The sequence below is a fragment of the Adiantum capillus-veneris genome, chromosome 26, assembly GCF_014529385.1.
Source record: "Adiantum capillus-veneris isolate H3 chromosome 26, ASM1452938v2, whole genome shotgun sequence".
Classification (NCBI taxonomy): domain Eukaryota; kingdom Viridiplantae; phylum Streptophyta; class Polypodiopsida; order Polypodiales; family Pteridaceae; genus Adiantum; species Adiantum capillus-veneris.
Window position 1 is genome coordinate 73,348,614 of NC_140956.1, and position 11,412 is coordinate 73,360,025.

General features: G+C 42.0%; 1 protein-coding gene across 1 annotated transcript; it reads left to right on the forward strand.

The window, feature by feature from the left end:
* Positions 1–4,446: 4,446 nt before the first annotated feature.
* Positions 4,447–5,116, forward strand: LOC147423651 (histone H4). Its single transcript, XM_086501121.1, has one exon. It carries the CDS (start codon positions 4,533–4,535, stop codon positions 4,842–4,844), a length of 312 nt encoding a protein of 103 aa, XP_086357247.1. The 5' UTR covers positions 4,447–4,532; the 3' UTR covers positions 4,845–5,116.
* The last annotated feature ends 6,296 nt before the right edge of the window (positions 5,117–11,412 follow it).

Below are 11,412 nucleotides of genomic sequence, written 5' to 3' on the forward strand. Positions count from 1 at the left end.
GTCGAAATACCACACATGTGAATCTGCAGCAACTAACAAGCATGCATCATGGACAACAGGATTGTAAGTGCACTCTGCGCTAAAAGCCCATTTTGCATCAACATCAGCAACACAATCTCCTTTCACAAAAGACTCAACAATGTCTGCATTTGTAGTGGAACCACCCTCTTTTTTCTTAGCCTCTTTGGCCTTCAACTTAGGACACGACTTGATCAAGTGATCATTAGCTTTACAGTAATGACAACGCATTTTCTTTTTGCTCTTATCACCAGAATTTCTAGACGAATTGCTGCCAGCAGAAGCATTAGGAACATAATTTTTTCCACTTGCAGCAGAACCATAAGAATTGGTTATATTGTTGTTACCACCCTTTCTCTGAGAAGCAATAAAAGCCTGTTCAACTGCACGCTGCCTAGTCCTATTTTTTCTGGAAAGTGACTCTTGCAACAACAATGTGCATAATGCATCAACCTTGACAGCTTCAGGATTTCCTTGGGTCATCAGTCTCCAAGTACTAGCAAAAGTCTAGTAGGAATCTGGTAAGGCATCAAGAATAGTCTGCACAAGGTAACTGTCTGAAATGACTTCACCTGCAGAAATAAGTTGCTCATTGATATCCTTGACACCAGCAAGGAAAGTGTCCATATCATCTTCCTCATGCATAATCTTCGACTCCAACTCTTTACGCAGCAAAGCAATTTTAGCCTCATTGCGACTTGCATAAAGACCAGCCAAATATCCCAAGCCTGTTTTGTAGATTTTACTAAATGAATGTGAGGAACAATGGTGCGCTTCAGAGACAACACAATCAATGCATGAGCCTTTGCATCCTTTACATCCCAACGAGATTGTTCTACCATATGCAAAACAACTCTAATAGCAGCAATCCTTGCAGCAAGACCTGCAACATCCTCAACATCGCCTGCATCCTCAGAACTAGGACGTACATCAATGCCCTGCACAATATTGCAGACGCCCTTTGACACAAGAATGTGCTGCATCATATAAGCCCACATAGGGTAATTGTCCCCATCCAACCTGTCCTCAACAGCAAACATCTTGAAGACATATGTGTTGTTGTCAGCCATGGTAAATGCTGCACCTGATGTGAAAACTGCCCGAAAATAGGAGAAATGGAGTGGGAACAACACGCGCTATATAGCACAAACCGTAGAAGACTATAAGGCACCTGTTATGCAGAAAATGGCACTGACATAAATTCTGCACAAAATGACGAAATTGTATGTACAGACATGCCTGTAGTGGAAACGGAGGCCAAAATGAGCCCGAATCAAAAATCTGAGCAGACTAAGCTCTACGAGCTTGCTCGAAATATTTGTCGACCTACAAACGCTCGCCAAACCTCATTGTAATCGGAGAAAGTGAGAAGGCGTGTGCTGGAGCAGCTGGCGACTAAGCCCGGGAGGACGTAAACTACTCTGATACCAATTGTTGGAATTAGGGTTGTAGAGAAACGCACACAGCTTGGGGAAGACGAAGGAAGCTCAAGGCACACAATAGAGAGTATGTTACTTAGTGTGCAATGGAAAGATAGATAGCCCTAGAGTGATGGGCGTATATATAATGCTCGGGGGAAAAAACCCTCCTAAAGAGGGAAAAGTGCCCAGGTGGTCCTAGTGTGTTCACACACATCACTACCACATGTATATGGTAACAAAATCTAATACCGTATGCTATGAATACCCTTTTGCAAAAGGTCTTGCTTTGTAGCGGTCAATACAACCATCAAACTTTTGTTTAACCTTGTAAACCCACTTAGTACCAATGGTATTCTTACCACACAACTCCCAAGTAACATTTCTTGCTCCAACCGACTGAGGGTTGTGAAAAGCCCATCTATTGGCAAGTCATAGTTTTGATAGCATGGCGCAACAATAACAAGCTGGTAGAAATCTGCTACATTGCCATTGGTTGAAGAGCAGGGAGATATGTGTAGTTCGAATTTATTAGAGGTTGTGTGACGGATGAGTCAATCGCAATCTGTTAGCGGAAAGGACTCCACGTGCTCATTGAGAGAGAGAGAGAGAGAGAGAGAGAGAGAGAGAGAGAGAGAGCAAGTCTTCAACTCAAAAGAATCAAGAAAGAGAGAAAAGAAGGTGGAAAAAGAGGTAGCAAAGATCTACTAGGTGAGTCTTGACCTCAAGGTCTAATATGAGAGAGAGAGAGAGAGAGAGAGAGAGAGAGAGAGAGAGAGAGAGAGAGAGAGAGACCTACACATTGTTATCTTCCTAGAGTGATTTTAAGGAATACAATTTTGTTCTTCTCACATGTGGGCGCATGCGCGTGCATGAGAGCGCGCACACACACACACACACCTCTACATATATATGACTGCCAAAGAGAGAGAGAGAGAGAGAGAGAGAGAGAGAGAGAGAGAGAGAGAGAGAGAGAGAGAGGAGAGATCCAATTTCCATGCTTTTCTTGACCGCAGTAGCACGCGGTCACATACTAATTGCTATTTGAGCCAGTGATGTGATTGTTGGGTGTTTACTTCTTGCATGAGCTTTATAGTTAGATGCCGTTTCTTAGCTTCTATGGGAGCTATTGTTCATTCAAGTTTAGTCCCGGACTTCCTTCATGGGCGTTTTTGTAAGACTTTATCTCAAAGGGAAATATGTATTTGAATTATTATTGATTGAGTGTATAAACTTTAAGCCACTGTCTAATTCAACATTGATGCAATAGGGCAATGGCTTATTGTGGTCTACCTCAACCAATACTTGAGGATGCCATACATATACCATCCTAAAACTCTCCCTATGATATATCTGATGGACTTCAAGAAATCGTAGCAATTGAAAGGAGAGGATAGGTGGTTGCACCTAGATTGAGGATAGGGTAGTGCTAGAATCCTTTAGTGAAAATGATCTAGCATCTATCTCAATGAATTAGACCAAGGGGAGTTCCTATCCATTCATTGCGTGGCACCCAAAGCCCACATCTTTGTACTAAATTTGTTGATTAACAACAAAAGTTTGGAAAGATCCACCCAAAGCAAAAGTAGGAGAAGCAAACGTTGACGCAAGGCTAGCCACCTCAATGATACAAGCACTTGACTACAGGGCATTGATGTTATGGTGGGGTAATCTGATGGTGTTTTGCACCGAAGTAACGAGGGGACATGCCAATTATATTTCAAAGGGCATTTTACGAGCGAATAGGATATGATAAAGGATCCAGTTTAGATATGTTTTTGTGTAAAGCTAATCGTTTTTTTTTTTTTTGGGGGGGGGGGGGGGGAGTCGGCAAATCTCATCATTTTTTATATTTAAACATTGCACCAGACTCATCATGAAAAGGAGAATCGGACGATACCAAGATTGATATTTTTAAAGATTTTTTTAATGCTCCATTTGGGAAAATTCGCTGTAGAGACACCCAAGGCCGAGTAATGGTAAGACTTTTCAGCAAATCACAACATGACACATAAGTAAGGTCCATGTCACATGATGGCACAACTGTGGCCTACATGGCTAGCTTTTTGGAAGAGAAAACACCATGTCCGCCGTATCAGTCACATGAGGCAGTCACGTTTTCAACGAAACCTAACCAGTTTGTGCGCATTGGCACTCTGATTAGTTGTCGTGTTTGATGGGCGAGGCAGGGTAGCATAGACCCCTTGAACACAAAGCTTGGTAGCACACCCATGACATGGCTTCCAACTCACAGAAAGAAACATGTCCACCGCTCCGTGCGACAGACATTGGGGAAGGCGGAATGCAATACGTCTCTAAATTGGCTTGTATTACAAAACTTATCTTTTCCAATAGAGGATACAATTGAATCTCATGGTTTTGAGTGAAAGTTTGAAGGGTTTATCACTTTTGACACTAAGGGCGACTTCAGAAACGTCCGCGGACATCCTCGGACGACTGCAAACCTCCAATCCAAAGGCGCCGCTCATCAAACATTTACAAATGGGCTTCACACACTACCCATACATCCATTAGCTGGCAGCTAACTTTGTGGAAAATCAACAGCAATCCTCGAGTGACCCTGCCCCCCTCGCCCATCCCATGGAGCTTGCAGACATCTCTAAAAAGCTGACAGGAGGCACGTTAGTTGCTGCATTTGCAAGCGCTCACTAGACCAACCAAGTGAAACCACAAATCTTTTGTCCGCAACTTGTTTGTGAAAGGTGCCGTGGATGTCTACTCAAGGTGTTGCAAAAGAGAGCAGACAAGTACGTTGGGGCTCCAAACGTTCGCGGACGTTTGTGAATCCACCCTAAAACATGTAAAAATCTACCCGGCTTTCTCAAGCTTGAAATGGAGCTGGAGTTTTGAAATTTGAGTTGCTCTTTAGCGGGGAAATGCAATCCCGGAGACGGATCCGCGGGCAGGGATAGGAACCGCTCGATGAGACCCACCATCGGACGGCTGAAATTACATATTGATTGATATATGTTTGCAACTGTGAGCATGAAGAGAGTATTAGCAGTACATTACACTTCAATTCTCCGCGTTTTTGTCGCTCTAAACTCTCTGTTTCGAGCGAACAAGGTCTAAGCTATGTCTGGACGGGGAAAGGGCGGCAAGGGCCTTGGCAAGGGAGGAGCCAAGCGCCATCGCAAGGTGCTCCGTGACAACATCCAGGGCATCACCAAGCCTGCTATTCGTCGTCTTGCTCGCAGGGGTGGAGTCAAGCGTATCAGTGGTCTTATCTATGAAGAAACCCGTGGTGTCCTCAAGATCTTCCTTGAGAATGTCATTCGGGACGCTGTCACCTACACAGAGCATGCTCGACGGAAGACTGTCACTGCTATGGACGTTGTCTATGCCCTCAAGCGTCAAGGTAGGACCCTTTATGGCTTCGGAGGCTGAGTAAATCACACTATCTTTTCTTGTAACGGGTGTTTTTCAACACCACCTCTCTTTAAAGATTTAGTTAATTCTTGGTCTGTGCCTGGCTGGGTTTGCAATGGTCCTTTTTCTTTAGATGTACCTACTGTTGATAGGTTTGGGATAATCTTGGGCAAGAAAGGTTCTGTATTCCCTCATGATGAAATTGCCTTTTTGGCTTCAGTACAAAAAACTGATGCATGTTGATGGTGTAATCTTGCTGGTATGTTAAAATGCTACATGAAGTTCTTGTCTGAACATGGTCAAGCTTGTTGTCTCCATAATAACAGAGTTGGTATGTTGGCATATCCTATTCTTGCATTGTCTCATGATATGCATTTCTATTTGAAAGGTCTTGGTAATTGGCACAACCTGGGAGTCATTCCTTTACTTTTATCAAGAGATTGTTGTAGGTTAATGTCAATTTTTCTGCAAATAGATAACCTATGTTTGGTCGAGGTGGTAACCTAACCCTCCCTTGTCACATTTTGACAGAATTCTAATAGGAGAGAAATTAAATGTTGAGCATGTGGAAGGTGGAATGGGAGTTAAACTTATCCGCTTGTTAAAGATGGCAAGCGCACATGATACTTTATCCTTGTTTAGATTTGAGTAGCAGATCTAAAGGAAGATATACATTCCTAGAAGAGTAAAGTGTGTGGAGATGATTCTATGTCAATTTTTGCAATAGTATCTGTTGCTATTGTGTGGTAACCTTGGATGTAATTTTTGCAGGTAGGATTCTTCACTAATTTGGCTTTCTTTTGTAGGTTGTATTTCTTTATGTTAGTTGCTTTTCATTCTATTGTTGCTAGCAATTAGGTGTCGTGGTTTTAATTATCTTCTCAGCTTTGAATTTTTGGGGACTTTAGAATTGCAAGAGCTCACCTTTATGGTGGAATATAGAATTTCTTTCTTTACATTGTACTTGTAGTATTTGTTTGAAAAACTTACCCCTTTGGTGCTCTATGATACCTTCATAGAAGGTGATGGCAACCAGCGTGTGTTTCAAATCATAGAAGTTTTGGTAACCATGAACATTTTGTGTTGGTAGGAAAAAGCTGTTTTCTTGTTATTGGGGTCAGGTGAAGGAGGATTTAATTGTGGGGAAGTAGAACTAACCAAAATGATAATTTGGCTTGAAATATTGATGAGTGGAGACATTTAGGACTAGGAATGCTAGGTTTTGCTTGAGTAGTTAGATCTACATTAGTTCAAGGACATGTTTGACTGTTGTGTATTTTGGAAACAAACAAGTGTATTTTCAAATTTTTTTAAAATGATTATAAAAACACTTTTATACCTTTTCTTAAAGTGCTTGAAAAATTGTTGGCATTGGGCACTTGTTGGTGTCCTTTTTTAATTTATTGATTTTTACACCTTTTTTTAAAGTGCTTGAAAAATTGTTGCTATTGGGCACTTGTTGGTGTCCCTTATCTCTCAATTTATTGGTTACTATAGTGAGTGTATGTATGTACATCCACATGATAGAGACATTAACAAAAATTCAAACATTGAGTATATTTTATAGAGGAGGGCTTATGTTTATGGCAAAGCTAGGTTATTCATGGGGTAGATTTACATCTTGATGCAACTCAAGTATGTTATTGGAGAGAGAGACAGAGAGAGAGAGAGAGAGAGAGTTGATAAAGAGGAATTTTGTGGACAATCCATTGTTAGATTTAGCAAGAGTACATCTTGTGTGAATTAGCTTTTGAAATGGTAGATAGGTCAATTTCAACATGTGCATACGTGTGTATTTGTGTATATGTGAGTGTGGAGAGAGAGAGAGAGAGAGAGAGAGAGAGAGAGAGAGAGAGAGAGATATTAAAAGGGCATTGGTTAATGAGAGTAGAGAGGTTCCATGTGTGTGTGGAGAGAGAGAGAGAGAGAGAGAGAGAGAGAGAGAGATCAGAAAGGTTCTAATTGATGAAAGGAAGATAGGGAGATTCACAAAGAGATTAGAGAGAGGTTGACTTGCAGAATTGCTCAAATTAAAATATCCTCAATTTTTGGTAAAAGATGATAAACGGGATTTTTTGTGGGATGAAACAATGGGTCTACACGCACATGTATATAAATACATAAAGGGAGGGAGAGAAAAAGAAGATATGTTTTACCTTCAATAAATCTCTCTCTCTCAAAACGAGAAGAGGTTAATTTGTACTACTTAACAACTCTAAAAATTAATACAAATGGTGATGATTTTGAGCACACTGAAGAAACAACATGGAATTGTGTAGTTAGTCACATGGAAAAATTGAAAAAACCAAAAACCAAATGAAATCTCTTAAAGGATTAAAATTTTCCGATGGTAAGCTAAATGGAGAGAGGATGATAGTAGCCCCATAAAGATAGGTACTTTTATCTAGAGTACACTCTGTAAACTCTCTCTCTCACACACACATACACATACACACACACTCGCACACACACGTGTCCATGAGAAGAGTTAGCATGTCACATTAAAATTTTGTTGTTCATTTAACCAAGATAGCTGGTAAAAGCATGTTGATGTGACACGCTAACAAATCATGTAAAAGCATGTTAACTCATGCACCAACTTTCTTGGCTAATTGAACAAAATTTTTAGAAATTATGATTGAAATATTATATGATATGCAAGTCTGCAAATCCTCGTATGTTATACATCATGTACACCAAGGTTATACAATCAATTTATAGATCTTACAAAAATTAGGCCATGCTACGAGCAAAAAAATGTATCACCTCTAAATCATTTGCCAACCAATGAACATCAAAGAATAACTAGGTCAATGGAACAATATAGCAACTTTAAAGCAGCCAACAACTACTTTATGTTTAAAAAAGGTTATAAAGATAAAAACATTGGTGTGGGTGGATTTTCATTTGGATTGTCTTCTTAGAGGGTTTAGATGTCATCCCCTCCATTTGTTTTATATGAGATGTCTCTATTGATAGTTAGTTATAATAGTTTCCTTATCGTAGCTTTGGAGGATGATCTTAGTTAATAATGAAACATCGAAGAATATATTTGGCACTACCTCATCGATGCATAGAGAATGTTTGCACATGTTGCCACCTTGGGAAAAGATGAGGAAGGAAATTGTCAAAAACTTACCCTTGCTTCTAATTAGCCGCAGCAATGCGCGGGTCACATACTAGTAGTTCTTTGTTGTGCAAGCAAAATAGATTTTCATTTGACATGTTGATGGGATACTTTGTTGTTTTGGTTGGATGATTAAGGAGCAAGAATTGAGAGTAGTAGCTATGGGTGTAAGCAAAGGTCCCTTTTATAAAGTAAAGAATCCTATTTCAAATCGATGTAGAATGTACTGATTTTAGTGATTTGAAGCTCGATAGTTTGTGGAGTTTGCAAAGAGTGAGAATTCTCTAGTGCTTGGCATCACATTGGAACAAGGGTGACATTGACATCAATATTCAACATAGTTTTGGTTCAGTATAGGTTGCCTTTTTTTAGTGTGAGGTAGGTTGAAGTTATGCAAGTTGGAATGAGCTATGTTTGCTAGGGGTGTTGATGAGCTTGGCTCTTTTTGGAGGAAGATCTCGATCAACTTTTCGTTTTAATGATATATTATTCCCCAACTTGTAAGACCCAAAGTAGATGTGGCCAGGTTGCTCACAGATAAAACATTTGTTCTCTGACCTCAGGACCTTCTTTTTCTCTTCCGACTTGCGAGGAAAACGGCTTTTCCATTTCTTCGCTGGTCCCTTTTCTGATTGAGCCGTAGCTTTGTCGTTCCCTGCGTTGGCTGGCTCCTCAGTCACTTTAGGAACCTCCTTGGGAACATACTTCTTCGTTGAATTTTTCTTGGTTGATCCTTCCTTGACGCAAGTATTGAATTCACAATCTTCTCCCTTGAGCAAACCATTGCCAGTGTTTGCTACCTCGATGAGCTGCGTCAAAGTAGTGACTTTGGTCTTCGTGCAGTACTTTCTCAATCCTTTGGGTAGGCCACAACAATATTTTTCAATCTGTTCTGTCAATGGCACAAACCTATAGGAAGTTACTGGAAGTAGAGCTTTCCAAAACTTCCGATTGTAGTCATCCAGATTCTTGCAAGTAGCAACATTAAGCTGATGCCATTCTGTCATGACATCTGCTTCAAAGTCATTAGATAACCATGCTGCTGCAAAAATCTGCTTGAAGTAAATCCATGTGGACGGAGCTTGCCCTTGCAGCAATAAAGTATTCCACCATTGTCCCGCATTCCTTGTGAAGAATGTGGCTGCCTTGCGGACCTTTGAAGCCTCTGTAAAGTTTCCCCCGGCATAGGCCTTGTCAAACTGCTGGAGGAATGAGAGAGCCTTCTTCCTGTCATCAAACCCCATAAAGGTTGTGAATGTCACACCTTTGCCACCTTCTTTGTACGGAGTTGGCCTCTCCAGCGGCGTTAAATTGTCATATGGAAATGACGGAAACATGGGAACATTGTTAGGGTTCATTTGTGTTCCCTGACCGCAATTGAGTTGACATGCAAATGCCATATGTGGCTCCTGATTTGTAATTCCAGCCATACCAAAATTTGCCTGTGGCATCCCAAATTGGCCCTGAGTGCTTTGAAACCCTGGTAGCATGCCCGTGACACCATACATGGGGTTAGGAATCATCGTTTGAGCACCCCCGAACACTGTTCCTAGCGTGTAAAACTGATTTCGAGGTGCATGACTAGCCATGCTCTGGAATACCGATCCACCTCCAAAATAGCTAGGGTGTACTGAAGGTGGTGGGAAGACTTGTTGCATAGCCTGTAGGTTGCTTCCCTGCCCATTAGAACCAGCTATAGGCTGCTGAAAAGTGGATGGCTGAACTCGTACAGCTTGAAAGACTGGCATCTCAGCCACCTGTTCTTGCACCTTAGGCACTGGTTGTGGAGACTGCATGTTCTCTGTCAAGTGTACAGGTGTTTCCATCGACTCTGCAGTATGAATCACCTGTGCTCGAGCCTTAACAGGCTTTTGAATGTGATCCAGTGACCCAACTTGCTGAGACGGAAGAGAAGGTTGCAGAAAGGCTAAAAACCTAGGATTCTGCATTACTTGTGTGAACATAGCCACAGCAGTAGCCAACTGGGTCTTGAATATATCATCATCTGTCTGTGGTGGTCTTGAAGACTCACCCACTTCATGTGTCTGTTGACCCTGTGAAGAGGAAACCTCTTCAGTCACATCATCTGGTCTGTCAGCCATAATTGCAATTCCCTGTGTCGGGTCTATGATCCCCTGTGTCTTCAAGCCCATACTGACCAACCAAGGCTCACTTCTATAGGAAAAAATGATTTAATCCCGGCGATGGAACCATGAAACCGGCCTGTTCAATCCAAAAAGGGCGGTAGACTTTAGACTTAAACCTTATTTGCTTTCACCCACTTAATTTGTCACCCACTTTACCTGTACTTTCAAGACACAACAAAGGGGAGAGGGATACAGGCTGCTAGATTGCACCTGTATGAGTAGACCGACACCAGATTGGCCCCTAACTTAGGCACCCCTTTCAGTATTTCTTTATTGTTTAAAAGAGGGAATAAACGCTGTGGTTCCCTACAAGCTGCCCTGCACAAGCTTGGCTGAATTTCAACTATTCCGGCCCAATTTTGGCAGCATAACTGTACTAGGACCCTTCACAGTTAGTATTCCCACGCATTGAATGACTTTCCCGACGCATACGGGCACTTTGCAAAACCTAACGAGAATCTGTAGCACGCTGAATTCTCTGTTTTCAGCCTTGAAAATGCGCCAGATCACTTGTACAGTAGTCCCCTCGCGTCCCCGAACCTCCTGGGGGTATTAGGGACTGTTTAGGGGAAAAACCCTAAACCTGCAAAAATACACAACAGGCTGCAATCTACTGTTTCGGGCTCCGTTTCGCATGCTGGTCGCATCCGTAGCAAGTCCTCGAGCTCCCGCACCAATAGGGCTACTTGCCCTTTGAATCGAACGAGATTTTTGGCGTGAAACCTTTCCGAATTCACATGTACTTGTGGGCGATTAGCCGCTAGCTAATCCAGTACCTGTGCAAGAGGCTCTTGCCTCGGCAATTGCGCATGAACCCACACAACTGTACATTGGTCAATTGAAAAGCCCACTAGAGGGGCATAACATACTTTCATAGGGGAGAGAGAGGGCAGTGCGTAGCGTGCAGGGCATCACTCCTGGCACCGCACTGTACATAGGAGGGAAAGGAAGCACTCCATAGCTCTTAACCTGTGACAAAATCTGCAAATGAGCTCCTCCTCCCTTCAAATTCAGCGCCACTTCTTCATGCATGAGGAAAGTGCACAGAAATGTGCCACTTGGCACATTTACAACCTATTTCCCGTTTCGAGGTTGCCGCCTAAAAATCTCCCAACCGGTTGTCCAGTTGACTTCACGCAGAGTAAGAAAATGTTCCCCTTGTCATTCCGGAGGTAATGATGCAAACACATTTTCAGGTCCAAAAATAGCAGTTCCCTAAATTTTAGGAGATACTGCCATTGTATCTTTCTAGGTCATCTGACCCCCTTTGCACACTGCAGCCACACCCAGAACTGAAATGTAGCCTTTGTAG